The sequence below is a fragment of the Ornithodoros turicata genome, chromosome 5 (assembly GCF_037126465.1).
Source record: "Ornithodoros turicata isolate Travis chromosome 5, ASM3712646v1, whole genome shotgun sequence".
Lineage (NCBI taxonomy): Eukaryota > Metazoa > Arthropoda > Arachnida > Ixodida > Argasidae > Ornithodoros > Ornithodoros turicata.
The window spans coordinates 68205884-68229617 of NC_088205.1; the positions used below are offsets into that span (position 1 = coordinate 68205884).

General features: G+C 45.9%; 1 protein-coding gene across 1 annotated transcript; it reads left to right on the forward strand.

The window, feature by feature from the left end:
• The first annotated feature begins 5663 nt into the window (after positions 1–5663).
• Positions 5664–23513, forward strand: LOC135394642 (uncharacterized). Its single transcript, XM_064625481.1, has 4 exons — positions 5664–5900; positions 17375–17575; positions 18886–21057; positions 21583–23513. The coding sequence occupies exons 1-4, from the start codon at positions 5846–5848 to the stop codon at positions 22032–22034; spliced, it is 2880 nt and encodes a 959-aa protein (XP_064481551.1). The 5' UTR covers positions 5664–5845; the 3' UTR covers positions 22035–23513.
• The last annotated feature ends 221 nt before the right edge of the window (positions 23514–23734 follow it).

Here is a 23734-nt window from a genome sequence, read left to right on the forward strand (position 1 = left end):
CATCAACGTGTGAACGCCACTCCGGCTCGGCATTTTTGGCATTCAACACAATCCAAGCCATGTGCGTTCCTCTTGCCTGCTATCATCGGTTGCGCTTTGCTTCCTTTCTATTCCATAAGGGAAGGGTACTGCAACCTGTAGACCTTCTACTAGCTGTAACATGACAATGACGTGCGGAGCTTGTTGGAAAATACAGTTCGTAACACGTTTAGGGCTACCGTATCTATGATGGTGGCTCAGTTGTCGAGATACGTCTTCCTATCGACGCCTTGGTTTCTATACACTATACCATGGGAGTTCTATACCTTATAGAGCTTGAGGAAAACCGGAGAGAAACCTTCAGGTATCACCTCGCGTGGCCACATCGAACACCCTTTGATGGCATTGCTTATTAAACGATAACTTTATAGGGCTGACCACCGTGTCGATTCGTCCGTGGCTTTATAAGACCACGTGACGTGTCATGTGATACCGCCACATGATGTTTGGTGTACTCAAATTGTGTAACACCACAGTAACAATGAAAAACTAACAATAAAAAGAACGATTTCACAATACAGGCAAAAAATCAATGAACAGCGTTTCGAAAAGAATTTCGCCGAAGCATGACCTCGAACGATGACCTCAAAGCTTCGAGAGCATTTGGAACAATCCCCCAAAGATGAAGCCAATATTTTTGCTGTTCATTTCTATTTGTTGTTGCCGGTTTCAGTATGGGCTGGAGCCATATTTCCTTTCTTTATGTCACGGAATACGGTCAACTACAGCAAACGAAGTGTTTCCGCTAAATCTACCCCCAGAGCGAGCGAGCGTTCTCGAGCTGGATCCTGCGGCCGTGTCGGGTTTCTGCCCCCCTTTTCGATGAGAGCGGCTTCGCTTCAAGGCCCTATCGCCAATACGCATTCTGGATCACGCTGGTCACGAGGCCAATGCAGTTTTCCGAAAGCAAACACAGGCGCATCTCGTCAGTGTACACACAAGCTGTAGCTACCCCTTGCGGCCGAAGGACACAGTACCTTTGGTGAAAAGGCCGTGAGATCCGAATCACGCTTATTCGCCGAAAGTATACGCGACTTCGCGGTGAAATATCAATAGGTTCTGGGTTGAAACCTGGCAGAGGACGGCGATAGCAACAACAGCTACATGCATGATGTGGTATATCGGCAGAGGATATCAGCTGTTCGGTGACTAGAATAGGGACGTTCGGCTGCAGTTTTTGCACGGCGGCACTGGCGCCGGCTTTCTTCCCTGGTGGCAGGCGGAGGAAATGCTTTCCAGCATATTCTACAAACGTAGATGGCGATGCTGGCGATTATACACGTCATCGCGTGAATTCTGTATTGTGTTCGACCTACCTCAGTGAATGTGAACAATGCCTGGTGAAATAAATACAGGAAATAATAAATAAGTAATGAATATGCAATACCAAAGTGCAGCTAAATATGCCAGAGCGGAATATAAAAATTGTCAAAAGAAAAATCCACTTAGGAAGTAAGGCAAACCTGAGAACTTCGTATATAGCCGCTATTCACTATCAAACAGTTGGAGTGGAACATACAAAGCGTAAGGAATGACACGAAAGCAAATAAAAAAGTCACACATATAAAACAACGAAAATTATTCACACTTTGGCAGGGTCTAGCAGGAACGTGACAGCCTTGCAGACCACATCATTGAACTTCATGGCTCCACAGACCGTTTCCATTCTCAAGGATACGTAAACCACGACGTTAAAAACACAGCCAGTGTAGTGGCAGAGGCAAATGTACAAGACAAGTTACTTTTCTTTTCCTTTTTTGAACTTCGTCGTCTGATATAAGACGGGGCTTCCATTAATGTAGCATTAATAGGTGTACGTATCCCTCATTAAGTAGGTGGAACCACGGCCCGGTTGGACTTCGATATTCATCTTAATGAGCGTGTTCATTATCTTTTTAAGGACATCAAAATAAATGAATGCTTAGTTGAAGAATACATTAGACTTGGCGTATGTTTTACCCTAACATATTTGCAAGTTCACGATAAAGGTTCCGGAAACATGATAAGCCAATCGACGGGCCCTTCGGTGTAGCTCACGCCACGCTGCTGAACTTTTGGCAGCTACCCTTATGGTATCGTGTTCGTGGATCGATCACGATCTACAAAAACTATTATTTTCTCTGATGACGACGAGCATTTCTTGTGGGTCATAGGCGGTGATGTGATGTGATGTGATAGAAAAAGAAAAAAATGGCGGTTTAAGTCGCGACAAAGTCAGACTGGTTACCCTAGACCACTTAGCCGCAGTTAGTCGAAATAAATAAAAAGAAATAAAGAAACAAACAGAAAGAAGGAGAAAACCCAGTAGTTGAGGGCCTCTTCATCCTTTCATGTGAACCTTTTTGGAGTGGGGTAGGGTCCTGCACTCAACGCAGGGAAACATCCCACATCATCATCATCATCATCCATTCATCTATGTTGTTGTTGAGGGCAGGGAGACAAACATCCCGAACTAGTGGGAGCACTTGACACAAACAAGGGACCAGAAAGTCTCACAAAATGTCAACCAGATGAGTTTCTTCGAGGAGACGTAGGAGCGCTTTCAATGCAGCCGCTTGGTGATTGAATGGCTGAGGACCCAGGAGCTTTACAAGGTCAAATGGCCGGGCGTCCAGGCGAGCAAGACTTATTTCTAGTGGCATAGGCGGTGCCACTCTCGAATTCCATACTTGTGAGCACAAAATACACTTCTGCGGCCAGGTGAGCCCGTGCAGCTGGGACCGTCACTTCCGTTCCGCTTTCCCCGTCTGGCTGCCGGCTGGTCATTCGCCGATACTGCACGAATAGGTCTCGGGCCTCTTTCGAAGACGCCGTCAGGACGAATTATTTTCCACGCTCGATTGACCCGACGATGGCCCTCACTCCGGTAGTCCGCTACCCCAGGGAGGAAGAGCACTTGCTCCACAGGCTTCGACTCAACGTGGCGCGAACTCCACTGCTCCTCTTTATGATGGGCCACCTTTCATCAGCCACCTGCCCACCTGTCATGTTGAAGGGGACATCCCGCACTTGCTGCTCCACAGCACCCGTTACCGGCAACATAATCTTCTTCTACTGTCGCGCATCGCTCGCATCAGAATTTCGAACTTTTCCCTAGCTGCGCTGCTAGGAGAGAGGTGACCAAGGCACTTCTTCAGTTCCTGCGGGTCTGTGGCCTTCTTGGTGAACTACAACAAATTCTGTGTTTGGTTCTTTTCTTATTTTGTTTGTTGGTCTTTTTTTCTTTGAAGGGAATAGAAAGCCGCCGTAGCGCAGGTTAAACTCCCCCCTTTTTTTTAGTAAACTTAGATTCCCCCCCTTCCACTTCAAAACGAATATATCTGTGAAGTATTATGGTGTCACATGTTATCCTTGGGAACAGGCTATATTGTGGCTTTACGATTTAGACGACCATCGGTTGGTATCGTGTTCACCTATTTATCCCAAGGTTGCGAGTTCGACCCTGGCCGAGAACGCCAGTAACTTTGTAGCAGGGTACAGCTCGCATTAGAGTTAACTTTAACACCACATTCCGCCTTGCGGACCTTGGTGGTGCTTAGTATAAATAACGGCGGACGGTGTTTTGGACTTGTATTTACAGTTAGCAGGGGGTGACTCTCGTTACGAAGGCGTTGTTTTCTTATAGGTGCTGCCAGGGTGGCTCTCTTCTCAGCTTCGCAGACCGGAGCGGTGTTCAAGTTAACTTTGACGCCTGCCGTACGAGGTGCTTAAACAAGCAGTCTTCCGCGAGGGACCTTAAACACGGTGTGTGCTGAGATATCGGTCCACATTAAAGAAACCTCTGGTGTGCAAAAAATGATCAACAGACTGACCTCTGCTGCGAGGACCAACACCATGATTGTCTCTCTGACGCTGAGCCACGAAATGCCATTTTCTACTATTTAGCCTGTTTTTCAAACCGTTCGCGCGAGTTATCTGGTCGAGAATTTGGCTTTTTTCCCTTCATTGTTGCCTCACTGCCCGACACGCCGTCGCCACACTTTAAATTCAGTCTCACACGATGTGTCATTACATATACATATATATATATATATATAATACACGATGAGTCAGTTTAGTGACAGCTCAAGTCTCGAGTAGCTACTCGAGAGCACTTAAGTCTTATCTGTTCTACTCACGCCAGTCATCTCCTAAAAAGGCCATGATATCCGACAAGCAAGCCTCTCGTAAAACAGAAAAAGCACGAGAAACATGAGCGTATTTGCATAGTGCATAGACCGATTATTCGGTCGGAAGTTTCAAGAATGCGCACTTTGAAGCGTTCAGTGGCGCGAGACAACATTTGGTTCTTTGTCCTCGAGACAGTGATGTGCTGTCAGCGATAAAATGCCAGGAATGATTAAGTTCCTCTTTATAAAGAGAGCGCAAAAGACATTTTCTGATATATTTCTTAAATTTTCAATAGCCTGCCGGTTGTCACGAGCTGCTCACGGATTTCATACCTTCGTTTGTGCGTTCCTGCTATGAAATGGATAAACACGATCGGAAAAGTGACAATGCGAAGGCATCAAACCGAAACCCTTTCCACTGAATGGACTGACACCTGAAGTCACCTCCCAAGAAATAAACGGAGAGCACGACACCGTTACATCCGCTTGGCCATTGGACTGGAAGCCGGTAGGTCGAGCCCCGAACGCGATACTCCCGTTGGGTAAAGTCCCCAAAAAGGGTTAGATGTCCGACGAAGACTTATCTCGCGAAGCTTTCCCTTTATGACTAAAACAGTGCTATAACAGTGCCATGTCAACTGGATTAGGATAAGGGCCCACGTTTATGACCTATGTCAATTGAAGCAGATAGTATGTTGGGCAGAAGAGGGTTGTCAACCCACCGCGTTATCGAGAGAAGAGCGCGCTGGCCGTCGGTTCGGCTATCTGGGTACTATGTCCAGGTACTTCGGCTACCAGTCCATTTTAAAGATATACTTACATAAAATGTCAAAACAAGCGAAAGATACACTACATACGCGAGTGTGTGCTCACACTGACGAGCACGGACACGTTGAACCTCACGCCATATAAAAAAAAAAGAAGAAAAGAAAAAATGGAGAGAATGAGAGAGAGGGAGAACCAAAGGAATAACACACATGCTAGGGCAGCACAGGTAAACCAGCAACGGTGTTCAGCGACGAGAAATTATAGTAAGCAGATTATACCAAGTTAAAAAATACGATGTTCCACTGGTTATTTTACTGCGGTTTACGTCTAGCATACAGCATTTTCTGCACGAAGCATCAGTGACCGCGACAGACAAAAAAAAACAAATAGGGACTATACTGTTTGTGGCAACCCGCATCGCCTCATCTTCACCATTTCCATATTTGGGAACACCAAAAGCACCGCACCCTCGCCCTCTACACTTGACGTCACGAACGAGAACCTTCCTCACTCGACAGAAGTAAACAAGAACCAGGACACGGTACTCGGCGCGACCGGAAGTCGTACTCATACAAATCACTGACTCTCACCTTACGTCACAACCCTCTCGCAAAAAAAACAGAAGCTCCGAACGCTCTGAATTCCATCGTTGGGTTTGAAGAGGAGAGAGAAGAAAGCCGGAGGAGGAGAGAGCAGCAGCCCCTTCTCCTCTTTCTACTGGCAAAAAGCAAAATCTCCCTGGAGAACTCCTTTATAAATGCTGCACGTGCTTGGCCAAATGGATCAGTAGAGCCAGCTTGTGTAGGGGCGTTGGTGGAGGTCCTACGAGAAATCCCACTTGCTCGTGGGGTGTCCAGAACGACTTTCGACGAAGAGTCGACAGGCGCGTGCTGTTGAAGAGTGGCTAGGTTCCAACGCCATCGTTCGTGATGGTGGGATTGTCAGCGATAAGTAGCCTCGCGCTGCTCGGGATATTTTCAGCAGGTGAGCTATCGTTGTGTAGCCGTGTTTGTGAGTGAAGCGCGCTGTGTGTGTTTTATGTTCGAAGGTTCTGCGCGCGGAGATTGAGTTGATTATGTTGGAAACCTAAATTATAGCAGAGCGTGAAAGCTTAGAGAGAGGAGGAAAAGTAAGGGATGCGATTTCTTGCAAAAAAAAAAAAAAAAAAAAAAGAAATCCGCAGAACGTTGTGTGTGTGTGCTTTCCGACGGTTGATTTTTGTGACGATGGGGGAAAGACAGGTGAAGGGTTCAGTGCACACCGGGGGCTTATACATAATGTGGCAAAAATTGAGATATACGTGGAAAAATATCTCGCATTTGGTTTACGTTAACCTAGTGTGGGTTGTGTTGTTGGAAGCTTACTGGTGTGTGTGTGTGTGAGAAAAAAAAAGTCTAATGGCAAGTGATATAGACGTTTATAAACTTGTAAGTAACGTCAGTACAGCTCGTCAGTTACTTTCGAGGTGCATGACAGTAAGTGATATTATCAGTGAGTTCTCCAGAAGTGAAGTGATAAGGCCTTGTCTGGCAAGACAAGGTTTTGACAAGATAAGGAGGGCTTGAGTTGCCGTGAATCTGTATTATGTAAAATACCCCACCAACACCGAATATCCTCTGGATGAACGAATAATGTCCTAACGAATTCGTACGTCCGATAGACATCCCTCAGTCATCCATAGGACGTACAAATACGCGATTCTCACACATGTGCAAAATGTGGAAGGATATAAGAGTATGGTTAGGGCGATGTACCGCAAATACGTGCTTGTAATTAATATGCTCCTACTTAATTAACGCGGTGACCTTTGAAAATAATGCTCAGCGCAAAACCATTCGGAGTACATTGCTGACCTCGTCCAACCGATATCACATCCCAGTTTTACTTCGCAAATATACCCAATCGGGGAACATTATATCACCTCTCAGGGTAGGATACGACAACGAGCATCAATTTACACGTGTTACTTCACCTCGCAGTTGTTCAACAGCCTGCGTAACGGGCTTCCGCTTATTCTTCGCTTCCTCTCCGACGCAATCTACACGTACAGAAAAAGCTCAGCCGAAGCAACTCAACACAAACAGAACAGTCACAGCTGAAGGTTACGCCCCGTCGGATTGAAGAAAGAATCGGTGCAGAGGTGCTCGCTATATATACGACCCAGTGGCCTCAAAATTATGACGGATGATTTGTCACCTGTCACACAGCCGCGCTTGTACAATGTCGCCGCAGCAACCTGGCGCGCTCACTGAGCCGACAGAAAAAGTCTGTACCAGAAACAACATGGAGAGACGATTCCGGGTTAGAGGGACAAGTTCTTTTTTTCAAGAGCAACGAAATAAGCCCCACCCTGATCACGTGTATGGTGGGGATTTTGCTTTTTATAACTTCCCCCGTTTGAAGGATATAGGAAACAAAAAAGGGAGTTTTCGCGTTTCCGGAGTGGCGGCGTGCCTCAGCATGGTGCTCTCGTGTTTTTGGTGGGAACGTCGTACGGACCGGTATTGGAGAATTGGCGCACGAATAATGGTGAATGGCGGTGAATATCGTGAGAGGTGTGGCGTCTGAAGCCTGTTTACTATAGGAGGAGAGGTGAAAGAACGGGATGTGGCACGTTTGTACGTTTTAGAGGATGCGTGGAGCAAGCTTCAGTGAGCAATTATGAAAAATGTGGGCGCGTCGGGCCCCATTCCACAAGAGCTGCAATATTTTCGGCTTGCGATTGATACAATGAGATATAATTCAAAGCATATAAAAACTGAGCAGGTGACGAAGCCCTGCATTACGATTTTTAGCAGATCATACAGAGACTTCTCCACAGCGTCAGTGTAGTTATAGTTTCTATTCATTGCGTTCCGGGTAAGATGACGTGTTTCCACTATCTGAGCACAGAGTATCATCCAGTTTTGTGGCTCTACTGGCAGTCATCACCTTTACGCGCGGTACGAAATTCCAGGCGAAACCATTTTATTGGACGGACTTATGAAGTTTCACCCATTTTGGTCTGCAAGAAAACGTATCTGCATTGCGCACAGCTGCAGCAATTACTTCGTACATTTTTTGCTGGCGTAATCGGTCATTGCAACCCCTAAGGTGCTCCATTTACGAGTGTGTAATAACTATGCAGTGGAACAGCAGATAAGGATGATAATGTAGTGCGAGAAAAAGAAAACGGCAACTACAGCTCTTGGCACGCTCATCTCAAGGCACTCATACTCGCGTTTGTGTCGTAACAGACAAAATCGTCATAATCGTAACACTTATGGTCATGACGAGACTCCATAATTTTCTTTCATATCGTATCCAATCCAATGGTCATGAGAGTTCGCACGCTTAAAGCTTTCTTAAAGGCATTATCCTGCTACTGGACGTATCAGTAACTTGACATTTTCCTCTGTACGTACGCCGCGCTGCATCACGCTTGGTTTTTGTCTCAGATTTAAAGAAGATATCTGCTCTGCTGGGGACAAAACGCCAAAACAATCCGTGCGCTCTCAATAGCGTCTCCCCTCAGAATTCAACACGGAACAATTTGCACATCTCTCTCACGTTCAACCCGATGCCACCCGAGTAGACGACGTTATCAGTCAAAGCACAAGACTTTATTAAACTTAAAAAAAATCACAAGCGATGAATCCAAAACAAAATAAAAAAGAAAAGAAAAGAAAAATAACGGAGAACGAATTAGAAGCGTGCAAGCGAACTCAGACTTAAGGAAATGTTGCCCCCTGCAAGCAAATAAAATATATGTGAAATGTCATAAGAGCACACGCCAGTAAGATAGAAGCTGTAGATACACGAAACCAGTCCTGGCTTGGGAGTCAAGCTTCTCCTTCTTCTGATCCTTAATGAGTCAGTCCGGGACTGTTCCGCATTCTTTAACGTAATTTAAACCCACATCAGCTGATTATAAACGACATCTCTGTGGAGGTTTCTTTTAATCTGTGCACACTTTCTGTGTCTTCCTGCTTTATATATATATATATATATATATATATATATATATATATATGTCTCTCTCTCTATGACGCTCTCCACATGCGGTAATCCTGCAACACAGGCTTCTTCGGTTTCGCAGCCGATTTGCTTTTCTGCTTTTTTGTGTAGGTGTGTGAAAAGCGTGGTGTATAGACGTATCTGCACATGTGAGATCCGCTCTAGGCGTATCCTCACTCGCACGGATATTGAGAACCTAATTGCATTTTGAGGAAAAAAATCTCGATGACGAAAATCTCAAGACTTCACACTTCTATCCGCAAACGAGGACGTTGCGCGGACATTCACGCGGATCCGGAACCGCGCCCGCTCACACCTCTGCTTATCATGATGTCCCAGCATTGTTGACATGGCGACAACTTGACGTGATATGACGTGTGGGAAACGATTTGTAGCCAGTCCCTAGAAGTCTTTGTTAGGAAGAAGAGCGGGTTAAGTAACGGATGGTGCCCTAGCTTAATATAGTTATACGTATATGGTGTACATGAGTGGATTTCACTGCACACATCGTCCGAAACGTGTCGACGCAGTAGAAATCATCGTTCTGAGCACTCGTAGGATTTGTTAACCACCATACATATACATAACATAAAAATACATAAAAACATTTGTATATGTATTTATTTTTATTTCATTTTTTCTGAGCAGCCTTGTCCGATGGAGAGAAAGAAATTCTTCTGCTGGGCTGGCAGTAATGAGCGTACGATGTAATTCCACATGTAGCAAAAAATATAACAAGCTCATGAAACTCATCAAATTACCACTCATCGAAAAACAGTGTCATCATGATTTGTGTTTTCTATCTAATGTAATATAGTAGAAACACGGCGGAGAATCTGGCAGTTATATCGACGGAAATGAGCCACATTGCACGATTATATTGGCACTCTCTGCGAAAAAGAGTCGAAATTAAATGAGATAGCAAAGAAAATGAAAAGTACGCTCGGTGCGCCTAAAGCGAAATAAAATTAATATATATAGTATACAAGTCGTGACATCTTTCCAGCACACATTTTCTCGTCGTTCCAGGCGAACATGATCGAGCATTCAGTGCGCTGGAGCAGGAAAGGGATATCCTACCCGAAGGGAACAATGCACGCCGTCTATTTGGGTTTGTCGTCAGACGATGGAACGCACACATCCATCGCAGTCAGGCTCAAAGTACAATATCCCGTGCGAGGCAGTCTCCCTAGACAGTGATTTATCGACACAGCAGAACAGTCGTTGGGAAGGATCTGTGAACGTTGCAACTTCCACTACCTCTGTAACATTCGTATATTATGTAACAAATCACACGCACCATGTAGGAAGCAAAACGTTACTTTTCTGAGACCTTGCTTTTATCCTACGATCGTAGCATAGATTCCAGAGTTCCGCTTATGGCATGGCCCATCCTCTAGTTGCGGATGATGAACTTTTCTACCATGCCTCTCGGGTGTCAGACACACTGATTGATCTCTCGTTGTTTCCCTTCATTTCGATGCAGTGACCTGCACGCTGGACAGACGCGTACCTCCACTCCCCTTTTTGTTTCCATCTTGCTTATGCAGCGACTTCTGCGCGCGAGGAACCCGTGCCATGCACGCAGGGAGACTTCGTTCTCTTTCGTGTTAGCTCTCTTGAATGTCACTCTTACCCTGTATTCACACGAGCGACATCCGCACGGAATATTGTAGTAAAAAGGAAAAGCGAAAACGCTGCTTACAGAGGCCAAATTCCGTCCCGTGTTACGTTCAGCACTCACACGGTACGGAATATTGGGATTGGCGTACTGCGCGTTTAGCAGACGACACTTAGCAGAAGACGCCGTCAGCGCGTTTTCCTGTCGTCTGCTACGGAATATCTTGTGGCTGTGTATCAGGATATTCCTCACAGTTAGCAGTGTACGTGAAGACACGACGTTGAGCGGTCGCGCTCACGTGACACCAGACAGCTATGGCGCTTTTCGCATCTTCCGCTTCTGGGGGAATGTCGCTCGCGTGAATATACACGGTTGCAGTAGTGCTGATACGAAAATCGGTCTTGTCGTCCTTGCATTCTCAGCTTGAGACCAACACACAGACATATAAGGCAACCCATTCTTCACCGCGAAGAACGAAAGAATCATAACTTGATGAACATCTGACATGCAGGGGAACTTCAAACGATCGTATCATCATCAATCATTCTGCAAACCATCCGGGTAATGCAGGGGGTGGAACAAAAACAAGGCTGTAACGAGCACACCATGATTCCACAGTCTCAAGGCTGCACATCAACTATCCGTCCGCTCCTACTCTTGGATGGTTACACCGCACTTGTTTGGAAGCATGTTTCGTGGCTACACACTCATGCCAGCATTCGAAATATTTACATTAAAATATGCGCCTTACAGGTTGCGTCACCTTCCCCGCGCCCGCCGTATATTTAGGGATTACACGCATCCATCCGCTTCCCACATTCGACGATAGCATCACCCGAATGTACGTAACATCTTAACGGACCGCCCTTTCGTCATATTCTTTTAGCTAAGCAAATTGCATGTTGCGAAAGGTGATGCGGTTCGTTTTCCGGAGCCATAATATCGCGGCGGCATCGCCTACATTCTCGTTGAGTTCTGCCTTAAATGGGTCATTGAGATGCAGATTGCATAAACAGCAAACGGCCTTACCGATTCCACTTGGTGAGTGTTTCGTTCACAAGAGGTCATAGCGGAGGTTAATTTCAAAGCGCGCAGCGCAGTGAATCTCGAGATGTAAGTGACTGTTTTGAGTGCAATGGCCAGAGTCCATTCTATAGCCATGGTAGTTGGGCCTCGTGGAGAGAGGAGTCTTTGTCCGGTGTATAGCGTTTCGTTCACGCTTTTAGATGTAGGCTTTGTTCTGCAGTGAAGAGACGTCAACATTTGACGGGATTAGAAAGACATTGTGCGTCGCTTGAATAACGTAAAATAAAGCGATGCTGTGTGTATATCTTGCGTAAGTCAATACTGCTGGATGACACTTTGGTCCGCAGCGCCCTTGTTCTAAGTGTCATGATGACGTGACGCGAAGCGTTAGCAGCAGTCTGATACTGGACCTCTTGAGTTCTTGATACGGGTGACACTTTCTTTTTATGTGGTTCCATAATCCTGTAGAAGCCTCTTGATGACAGCGTCTCGGATTGGTCTATACGGCACTGCTTGTAATGAGTGTTACCAAGGGGACAAATACCAGCACGTGCTATGCTGTCTTAATATCATTGGGGTCCTAATGAGCGGTTCTACTGTACGACCAGGGCTGTTCTGATTGTAGTTGGACCAGGGCGCCTACTGTCTATGTAGCTTCTGTTCTTCCATTTAACCTCTCTTTGCCTCTCCTCACAAGTGCAGATGCCGAGAGGTGCTTTCCAATGTTGATGCGAATTGAGTACATAAAAGCAATACGCCGATTTTCTAGAATATTAATGACAACACAGGGATTGGGAAGGTAGAGAGCTTTAGCTATTAAGTGTTATCGTATAACGAGTAAGTAGCAATGCCGTCACACCATCGATTGTGAATCTGTAGAACCTGCAAAGTGTGACAGTCTTTATAAAAACCCTAGGACTCAAGGTTTGCTTTTTATTTTCAGTTTATTTTTTGAAGACCGTTCTCTAAAAGTTACTTCAAATTCCTTCCCCCCTTATACGAGGTCTCTGTGAAATGCTAATGGACCGACAAAGCAGTCGCCACACTGCGACAGATTGAATCAAGGACAAGGACAAAGGTTTGATTTAAATATGCTTTAGAAATTTAACCGGCTGAATGAAATTACGACAACCGACAGCCTTCTCCACTGAAAAGATTCAGAGCTATATATTTCATCCAATTTGAGAACTTAGCCACGCTTGTCGCTTAGTTGCCCTTCGAGAGCTTTCAAACCTTGAAAGGCTGCCACGTCTGCAAGTAAGTAACAAATCCTTGAAGCAATGAGGAGACCTTTTTTAAGTGCCCTTGTGTCCTCTAATCGGTTATTGCCCACGCTCAGAACTTTCCCCCCCATTCATTCGCCCAGCTTGCATGGATTTACGTTGTCTTATAAGCCGGGTTACCAGCCTGCCGCGGTATATTATTGCACTGGTTTACCTATCCTCGATCATCGCTATCGATCGAGTCGTCATGCACAGCATATAAATACTTGTTTCTCATCTTACATGGGTCTTGAGCAATGCAAAACAGTGCCCAAAATTCTTCAAATGCTATGCTTTCTCAACACAACTTTCTCTAAGACGCACTTTATTAGGTGTCAAATCCACAAACAAATGGAATCAATCAAAGCTCAGAAGCGAGCGTACCTGATACTTTGCAAAGAACATATTAGCGGTTATAAAGAATGATAAACTGTCGTGCCTCGTAAACATGGACCCCGTTAATATGGTCAACAGGAATTATGGACGATATTTTTTAGGACCAAACTTTTTCAATGCATTTTCGTATCGTTGATATGGAAACTTGCTTTTCGGACAACGGACGGTCCAGCAAGGTACAAACCGTATACGTATTTTCGTCTCGTTATTATGTACGGTATCGATATGGAGAGAAAGACTCTCCCCACATTCTACAGGATAACTTTTAAAAGTAGAACGTTCCGTTGCACAAAAAGAGCTATGCCCTCTCCATCACCAGCCGTCCACAAGAACTATAAGAGGAAAGGGAGTTATATAAAGAAATACGAAGATAAGCTCTGAAATTTCCACAAAGCAAAACAAATTCTACTTCAAATGTTACCAAATAATCCAGGAATGAATTTATAAAAGTATTTTTTGTAATAGAAATATAAGAGTGATATTAAACGGTAGGAGCAACTTATTTATTTACACATGGTAAACGAGACTTTCGTGCACGAGACTGCACTTCTTGAGGTTACAAAAAGGTTCCAATTTCAGGTTTTGTAACCTGAGGAATTGCAGTCTCGTGCTCGAGAGTCTTGTTTACCATGTGTAAATAAATAAGTTGCTCCTACCGTTTAATATCACCTTTGATTTACTCACCACCGGCAACTTGACATCGCCTATATATATATATTTACCTTCTTATCTGCTAGTAGAAATATACTTAATGTATAATTAAGTTAATTGGTATAATATTTACAGAAAAGAAATACGTTGCGTTTCGGTGTACTGCCGCTTCCAGTCATGCACATCCCTTCACAACGCGCGTTAGCAGAAGGCACAACTGTGGGGGAAAACTAAGGGGCTACAAGCCCGGAACACCCGTTCTTGATCAGCCGCAACGTTTCTGCTTAACACGTCTGTACCTCGCAGACGATAGCCATTGCAGATTTCCTCCCTCGCCACCGTCCGTCTTCGAGTATAAAAAACCATTTTAGGTAAATAAACGGAAGCAGATTCCTCACATGCCTGGAAAAAGTCAATTTGCCACAGCTGGCAGGGCGATTAACAACAAGAGTTCCGTTCTTCACCCCCTCCATATCAGCTATTTTTAGAAAGAGGCACGGTCCTACTGTGCGGCGTTTGCAGACGAACTTACAAGCTGTAAAATGTCACGCGGCTCCTTGACTGAGGATCACACGACAATTGACGAGGTGGGTGAGAAAAAAAGAAGAAAGAAAAAAAAGCTAGTTTGACCGGCAGCGAGAGTGACGGCCCGCCGGCGCTAGTGTTTACTCTCGGGTGAATGTGCTGTATCGTTCGCGTAAAACGAGTTCGTGGCGTCTGCTTTGCTTCTTTTTTTTTTCCTTTTCTTTTTCTTTTTTCCCGCGTATTTTGTTTTCTTTCATGTTGCTAGCTGTTGCTTGGTTGAGGTCGCCTTTTTGAAAGATCTTTATGTGAGACGAATCTCTTTGTGGTCTTGCCCACATTTGGACGAGTGGGCGTGTATTTGCGAGCGCAAGGTCACGCAATGTCAAGGCTGCGAGACCGCTTCGAGATAAAATGCGGGGGTTAACGTTGTTCCCAAGGTACATGTCTCCGGGCGTGCCTTGAAAGTATGTGCGCGTTGCGGTAGCAAGGTTAATTTATGCAACTTACTCGGATGCCGTTCTTATAACGCGAAAAAGGCACTCTCTTTACGTATGATGGTCACATAACAGATCTACGTCGCCGTGACATGGTCCAGAACAGTCTCTTTTTTTAATGGCAGTGTTCGAAGCATTATCTAATATTGAAGAAATTGAGCGCGATACAATATTTCACGTTGACGTATTGTTGGGTGTGCCCAGGTAGTCATTCTCTAATAATCGGAATAGTTATGTTCGAGAAATGTGCCCCCATGTGACTGTCGCGGCAGTGGTAGGTCCTACACATTTTATAAGAAACAAGGCATTTCAGAATGCTTAGCTTGTAACGTGATGCAGACTACATCATGATAACACGTCAACTAATATTACTACAGCACAAATCTAGACTAGTACTTTTCTCTAGTACTTTCTTGAGAAGGGAGTGTCCCGCAATAAAAATGGGATGCATGATGCATCAGACTGTAGACGGACGTCAACCGGCCGCGCGCGCCGCTTATGCAAATGGATGACAACTTTTCCCGTTTGTTGCCAAGCTCACGTGCTAGGTCAGCGTGTGTCATTTTGCAAGATATTCGGATGAATCGTTAATGTATGTGTTTGAGGGTAAAAAGTCAAACCGAAGAATTTAGGCTCGTTTGGCTGACCAGGGGGAGCCCTCGCTCACTACCATCAGTGCCACCTGTGGTGGCAAGGATAAGTTATTTCCAGCATTTATTTCTGTTATTTCGCAGTTTCCTCCAGTTATTTCTTCAGGCGTTGTACGCATTCACTGGGTCGAACACAAGACAGAATTCACGCGATGACGTGTGAAAATCGCCAACATCGTTTTCTACGCTTGCAGAATATGCTGGGAAACGTTTCCTCCGTCCGCCACCAGGGAAGATAGCCGCCACCAGAAGACAGATATAGATATATATATATATATATATATAGTCGACAAAGGCTTCAAATTGCACAGGTCTCGACAAAAGTTTACGGAACACGCGAACGGTGTATTTTCTCCTCGGTACGACACCCTAGCGGCAAGCGGAAGCTGGCGAAATCAGGCCAGTTCAATGCCTCAGAGGGGTGGACGACTGCGCTCTTAGCGACACACAGCGGTAGTTTCGGTATGATTACTGTTGCATATGCCCGCGAAGTGAGTTGGATTTTACTGTTGTGCTCGCCAACAACACGTGATTCAACGATTGTTGAGACAGGGAGCTCGCCGCCATCATCGTGATAACAAGGATTAATCACGGTGGCAACACTTTACGGTGTATTGCTTTTATTGGAAAGCTATGATATGTAGACAAGAGAAAGAAAGATATCTTGTGAACAGTTGCTTTATTATGGACGACGCGTGACGAGCTGACAACCAATTAACGCTGACATTGATAATTGATTGATAAACAACTGACGTTAGTCACGACTTGTTGACGAGCACAACAGTTAAATCCAACTCACTTCGCGTGCACATACAACAGTAATTATACCGAAACTACCGCTGTGTGTCGCTAAGAGCGCAGTCGTCCACCCCTCTGAGGCAGTGAACTGGCCTTATTTCGCCAGCTTCCGCTTGCCGCTAGGGTGTCGTACCGAGGAAAAAATACACCGCTCTCGTGTTCCGTAAACTTTTGTCGGGACCTGCACGTATACTCTCCTTGAGAAGGTGAAGCCGATTCACGTGGAGGCCATGGCAGTAAAGAGCCAATGGAGATTTTTTTGTTGTTTAATCCTATCAAGTTTCTAGGTCGTTCGTTACTATGTAGTGCTTGTCAACATGGCCACCCTCGCAACTGAAGATGATGACTCCTGTCCCCAATACTTCGCTAAATGATAAATATACCGCAGTAACAAAACCACCAAGTAGCGTTATAGTGGTGAGGCTGACATTTGAGGATAGCGAGCGAAAAAATGAAAAAGACGAAAAGACACTCCTGTGGTGCGGCAGGAACTACTGAGCGCCACTTGAGACATCATAGACGAAAACAGCCATTCTTACCTGCAATTCTGCTTGCGCTGTAGAAGGAACGCCGCTTTCCACTGAAGCACATTGTTGTCCTCCGTTACTTTCCTTTGTCCGTGGTTGTGGGTGAAGGGAATGCGATGCTGGTCAAGCTTAGACGGCCACAATTTATATGCACCCCCAAGAAAGCTAGAGAACCATGTAAGTCTTGCAATCCGCAGACGAACTGACGTCCATAAGCGTTACAGCTTCAACTGAGCACGTCCATCTGTAGCGTTGATAACAGCGGTATCTCCCACAAATGAGAGTGCAAACGCGTATCGCAAGCAACTTATCTGCAGATTATCCCTTGTGCGTGTGATGAATGCGCCAAAGCGTAATTGCATGTCTGTATGTACGCTGTAAGCCTGCAAGTTTGTGTGTATGGATTTTTGCAAGCTGTCGCTGCATGGTCTGTTTTCTCCGTACCAAACCGAAGGAGTATGTTACAATGCTAAGCTTTGTCTTTCACACGTTCCTGTTGCTGTTTCTTTTAGGATTTGTCCGATCTTCGTCACACGAACACCACAGATGTCCTGCTCCGAGGGCTCCTGAAAATGGCCTCAGTTTCATCTTCGATGGTGGAAGAATCGTGCGCTACCGATGCCTTCCGGGAAACGTAATCCACGGCCACGGCCACGCAACGTGTATCAACAATCGGTGGAACCGACCGACCCCTCGCTGTCTTCCAAAGCATGGTATGCCGGCTCACTGTTTCGCCTTTGTTCGGGTTGGGAAACATTTCGCCTGTACAGTTTCACGGACTGAACGTGTAAATATACAAGCTCTGTACACTGGTTTAGTATGGCAGCGTTCCGTTTTCGAAACACGCTGACTCAATGCTGGCACGTGGCACGCTATGTATATGAACGACGGCAGTCGATATGGGAACGACCTGTCATGACGTGTGCGTTTCGCAGATTTTGCGTGGCGAGCAAAGTGCGAGCTTTCTTGACGTTGGCAACATAACCCTGAGTTACTGGAAAACACAAACGGACAAAACACAGAACCGAACAGCACAAGGCGGGTCTTGTCGTGTGCTGTTCGTTTCGATGTTCTCTCGATTGGAGTCTTCCCCAAACTCAGGGATATGTTGCTAACGTCCTGTACGCCAGCTCCCTTGCATATTATTTTTATGTTCAGCGAACCCTCCAAATAACTGATGCAGTCATTGTCGCGTCTACGATCTAGACGCTTGAGTGAAATCCTTAAACATGAAATTTCAAATGTTAAACAATGTCAGGTGGGTTAAGGAAGACATTGCATAACACAAAGGCTTACACAATTCGCACCACCTTTTGAAACGACGACAAAAGCAGACTGTCAACATGAGCCTCAAGACGAAAACGCACATTGTTCAAATACACCCCAAAGTAAAAATAGAGACAGCGAAGTTAGCCAGAAGCGTTGCCCGCGGCTGGGAGAGGCATGAGTATTTTTAGGAGGACGAACTTTTCAAGAGGAAAGGTGTGACCGCCGATGACGTCACTGGGTAAAATATGTGCTTTCTTGCCTCCGCTATGTAAATTACGCATGTCAGTGAACCGAACAGTGGCTGGTTTCACTTCCTGCGCTAAGAAAACAGCTGCGATTACTTGCCTAGATGGGATCGTATTTTTTTCTTACGGTTGGCCACTTATCTTGAGTGTTCCCAAGCAGCACAATGTACTGAAAGTCAAGTGCAATAGGGGTGGACGGGTAGGTGGAAGGCCTTGAACAGACAGGTGAAACTAAAGAACATTGATAAGACATATACCGTCCACCCCTATTGCACTGGACTTTCGGTACATTGTGCTGCTTGGGATAGTTTCATAAGTGTGTTCAAGGTCTTCTACCTACCCGTCCACCCCTACTGCACTCGACTTTCAGTACATTGTGCTGTTTGGGTTACCTTCTGACGGTATAGATAAGGACTGCACGTGGTATTTTAACGGGCCGAAAATGAGAAAAAGTTACGTTGCTGCTTTTGTGTTCCTTTCTCTAGTTAATATTTGTCCATACTTCGCAGGGCATCATATGAGTCAACGGCGGGGTGCTGTAAGCTTTGAACAAGGTCATTCTGACCACGCTTCGAGACACCTCTTCAGCTGGGATCACGGATATGCGGGGAACGACACGAGCAGCAGTCGCGAAACCGACAGTAGGGGCGACAAATTGCCGCTCATAAACGGACAATGGCGGAACCACGGCACCGTGATTTCGCTCGTCGAACCTCAAGTTGGTAGCGAACGCCGCGGCCTTAAAGTGTCTGAGCTGGGACGAGATATGATCGAAGAGGAACTTGACATTGCAGAGCTGAGGCATCGCCAAGAACAAGACAGCAAAGAAAGGCGCGATCACAAGAAACACCCAGGTGGCAGATGGTCGGAAGATACCGCAGAAGACAGCCACGGTGACTACAAGGGGAATGAGTTGGCACCCCTTGGTAGCCAAGAGGTTGGAGATTCCCGTGAAAACGGAGCATCGGTGGCTACATCTCACAGTGGCAGTCCCCTGAACACCCCAAGTTCGAGACGGCATTACACGTGGGAGAACCCACACAGTGGTAGCACGCGTTACTATTCTTCAAGAACTGCGTCTTCTGGGAAGTCTTCCGAATCGTTTTCAGATAGGATGTCTTCCAGGGAACAGCAAGAAAGCCGAGAGATTGGAGGAAGTCAAGAAGTCTTTACTACGAGTGCTCCCGTACTTTCTACGTCCTCGTGGCGCGGTCGTCCAGATGAAACGCGGGAAGCTATTCGGCGTCCGTCGGACATTACAGATTATTGGAAGAGGCGTACCGGTGGGTATGGTGGGTACCGCTATGGTGGAACAGAAGATTCAAGTGAGAAGAGGAAGTTTCAGGAAGCGAGACGCAGGCCCGTAAGTCAAGCATTCAGGAGGAGCTACCTGACTAGTGATGACGACTACGAAGACTATACAGACGACGACGATGATGATGACAGATCATACAGCCGTGTGGACACACCGCCCAGACGAATTAAGGGCGATAGTGAAGTGCTCCCAACGTCATCACCTTTAGACTACTTCGGAAGGCCTGTGCAAGTCCTCACTGGCGAGAAGGCCCATCAACAGGAGGAACTGCTGCGACGACAGTACGAGATGGCCCAGAAGAGGAGAAAGCCTCTCATAGAGGAAGCAAGGGGGAGGCCAACGGAAGTTGTTCCACCCATTCATTTCGATCACGGACAGAAGGGCGATGAAGAAGTGGTTACATCACGGCCGTTTGACTACTTCGGAAGGCCAGTGCAGGTGCTGAGAGGTGAGAAAGCCGCTCAAGCTGAAGCGCTTCTAAGAAAGCAGTACGAAGAGGTACAAAGAAAGATACGAGAGCGCGAGAAGATCCAGGAAGCCAGGAAACGACCTGATGAGTTCGTACCAGGAAGGAAGCCACTGTTTCCCGAAGAACCCCCGCGTGTAAAATTCGAAGAAGACCCAAGGGTTAAAGGTGATCCCGAACAAGTTACTTCACGTCCTACAGATTACTTTAATCGTCCCGTTCAAGTACTGACCGGGGACAAGGCCGGCCAAGCGGAGGCACTGCTGAGGAAACAGTACGAAATGTACCTCGAAGAACAGAAAAAGCGACCGAAACAAGAAGAAGCTATTGGGAGGCCAGTTGAATTTGAGAGGCAGCCATCATTTACTCATGGCCTACCCTCGAAAGGCATTTCGCAGATTAAAACCAACTACGAAGAAGCTGTTGGCAGACCAGAAGACTTTGTACGGAAACCCGTGGAAGATGCAACATCCCCTCCATTAGATTATTTCGGGCGACCTGTACAAGTGCTCACAGGAGAAAAGGCTGGGCAGCAGACCGAACTTCTAAGGCTGCAGTATAAAGAAGCGGAAGCAAAAAGAAGGAAGTTTGAGGAAGCAAGAGGAAGAGCAACCGAAGAAGTTTTTGGAAGGCCTCATCAGCACGCACGTCGTCACCGACATGGGGACACGGCGTCCGACGTTGACATATCTAGTTCTGATTACGGGGTACCCGGGAACGTTAGGCTTAGCAGAGAAGACATGGAGCTCATGAGTAAATTGTCTCCTGACATGAGGGCAAGCTACATAAGAGACATCACGAAGGCGAGAAGGAAGGAGGAGACGGCACCTGAGCAAGCAGGAGCGTTTCTGGAGCGCTACAGGAAAACATGGGAAAGCCGGTTACAGGAATCTACAAAAGGTACCGTTGCGCATTTCGTCTGCTTTTATTACTTTGTCGTAGATTCGTAAATAAGTTGAACAGTTTGTTCATGTGTATGTTTAAGCTTATACTTTGCCGTAAGTATTGAGACTGATTGACTGTTTCCGATTGGGAACCGGAGAACTCCGTAATGGAAGTAATAGGGAGAATCAGGTCATCTTTCACGCATCAAATATATTACTTGTTTAAAACGGTATTTACATCAGTCATTTTCTTAGCATCGTTTCAATCGCGCAGCGTCAGGTCCATTGGGGGGTGTCGCGTTGTGGTGCTTTCTGTTTTGACACTTGTGGATATTGCTCTTGATAGCAATGGATCATTTGTGATCACGAAAACCTTTTAGCTCCTTTTACACGCCAAGGAAGCCCTGGCAGTCCATAATAACTTCAACATCAGTCTCGGCCATGCGTTGGGCAGTAAATATCAGAAAACGTGGGGTGACAATATTGAATAGAGAATGATACGTCGTCAACTACAACTGATTTCCGATTCTTTGCATTTTAGCCAAAGACCATCGCAGCAAACAAGGTTACGAAGACGATGACTACCAAAGCGATGAAGAGTACCAAGACGACGAACCACAAGATGACATCCCGGTGACGACTGCTAGTAGCGAAGACACATCCTCTGATATTGCTGACCAATACGCTAAAACATCAACTAGTAAGCCAAAAGCCACATTCGATCAGAGTTGCCTCCAGGACAAAGAACTCGGAAGAACGTTTCTGCGAGCGCCAAAGATCGACCACGGCATGGTCGTCAAATACGAGAGACAAGCCTTGAGCAAACCGCCACACACACAGTACGTGCTCGCGAGGTACAGGTGTCTTCGCAGGTATGAACTGCTGTACGAAAAGTCCGATGCGTTGTATTGCCGCCAGAGGGAGTGGGTAGGGGAGAGGCCAGTGTGCGTCAAGAAAAGCATTTACGAAGACAGAAGGAAGCGAAAGAAGTAAACGAGAAATGAACTCTCCTTCTTCCCTATGCCATTTGGTTAGGTGCCATGCTTCTCTTCTAGCACTAGCAAGCCTCAGTGCGATGCGTCCAACAGAGCCACATGTCCGTACACCTAAATTTTCAAGCAGGGCGAAAAAAGAAGGGCAGATCCCGTTGCTCCTCTGTTTTGTAGCAATCTGGGAATAGCCTCTCCGTTCTCATTCGCCGCATGTAGCAGAAGCAAAGTTACGCGTATTCGTCAGTGATTGCGGAACCTAAGATGTGGCGTGCACGTGCAGAGCGTTGACAAGCACAGGGCACTCATGTACAGCTTCTTTTTTTTCCCTCAAGGCTTTATCTTGTTTGCGGAGTCGTTGCACAGTCACTATTGTCAGTGGACCTCTGAAAGCGGCTGCATGCATTTCAAGCACCTTCCCATGTGCGGATCGCATTCAGCACGGCAGGACTGTGTTGCCACCGCGCTAAATGATAGACCGACTAGATGAATTAAAAGATTGACCGAGACACGGCGCGATGTGGATACAGCCTTGCAGCGTTGCACTATAAGCTCGGTATTAAACTTGTCGATTTCTGTCTCTATAAAGCTTTTGCGTTACCCACTTACGAACTGAGTGCTAATTATTGCAAAAAAAAAATGAAATTAAAATGCGGTGTCGCCAGCCCTCTCTACGAGATTTCCTCAAGGACACTGCCGTGGGAAGTGCTCTCTGAGACGAATGGGGAAATGCTGCCAGAATGGCGTGAAAATAGCGGCGTGTAGGCTGATGACTCATGTGGGACGTGAAAGTATAATGTACATGATCCATGCATTGCATTGGCAACGGGCATTAACTCTTGCGCGCGATGCCTCGAATGTCGGATCATGTGTTCATAAGTGGAGGGCCATAGAGAGACGCCATGTACAGCATAGGTTTCGCATGTCTTTCTGCTTGGGGTTGTAGTACCGGATACCATAGTCATGGCACATTTTATAGGAAACGTCAGCGAGCGCGCATAATGAAATCCATTTCGCAGATGTTTGGAGAGCTTAGTCAGCGTGTGTAATTGTTTGTCACCATCTTTCTGACACTGTTAATTCTGTATTTTGTGATATGTCTTCGAGCATTATTTATGCATTGCTCTGTACATACTGCATCTTCTCGGAGAGAATTGCGTCCTGATGTGCTTATTGTTCCATGTTTAAAGATGCGTTTGGTGAGGCTGCAGCGGCAACACAACGGGAAAGGGTTGCGTAACGTTCTCATGTAAAATAGCTTTATCTAGCGATTACGTTGTGTGCGTTTTTATGTTCCAGTCGTTGTGGACGAATAACTCTAAGTCACCTAAGTCAATTTTTAAAATTTCCTCGTGCCATCTTCACCTCAATATTCAGATGTGTGCCTTTAAAGATCATATTTAATTTAATAAAACTCCTTGTATAAAAACTGCCTTGTAAGAGCAATAAAGATTGTCTCACTGTCGTCAGGCATTCAAAGACACATTGCTTGTTGATTTCCTGCTATCGAAGTGCATGTGTGAAGCTACACTGATTCAGGTTCCTCGTGAAAACAACGCATGGCAGGGGCAGCGGACTTCCGTGTTCCAATGCCGCGAGCTGAAATGTGTCAAACGTTACATGCTTTCCCGTTGACCACAATGACATGTATTGACGGATTATAGGCAAACTAATATACTCCAATTACACTTATAGGCAAACTAA

Coding starts and splice junctions, on each gene's coding strand:
- LOC135394642 (XM_064625481.1), top strand. CDS start 5,846: ATGGTGGGATTGTCAGCGATAAGTAGCCTCGCGCTGCTCGGGATATTT. Junction 5,901..17,374: donor GCTCGGGATATTTTCAGCAG/GTGAGCTATCGT, acceptor TGTTTCTTTTAG/GATTTGTCCGATCTTCGTCA. Junction 17,576..18,885: donor TCGCTGTCTTCCAAAGCATG/GTATGCCGGCTC, acceptor CATACTTCGCAG/GGCATCATATGAGTCAACGG.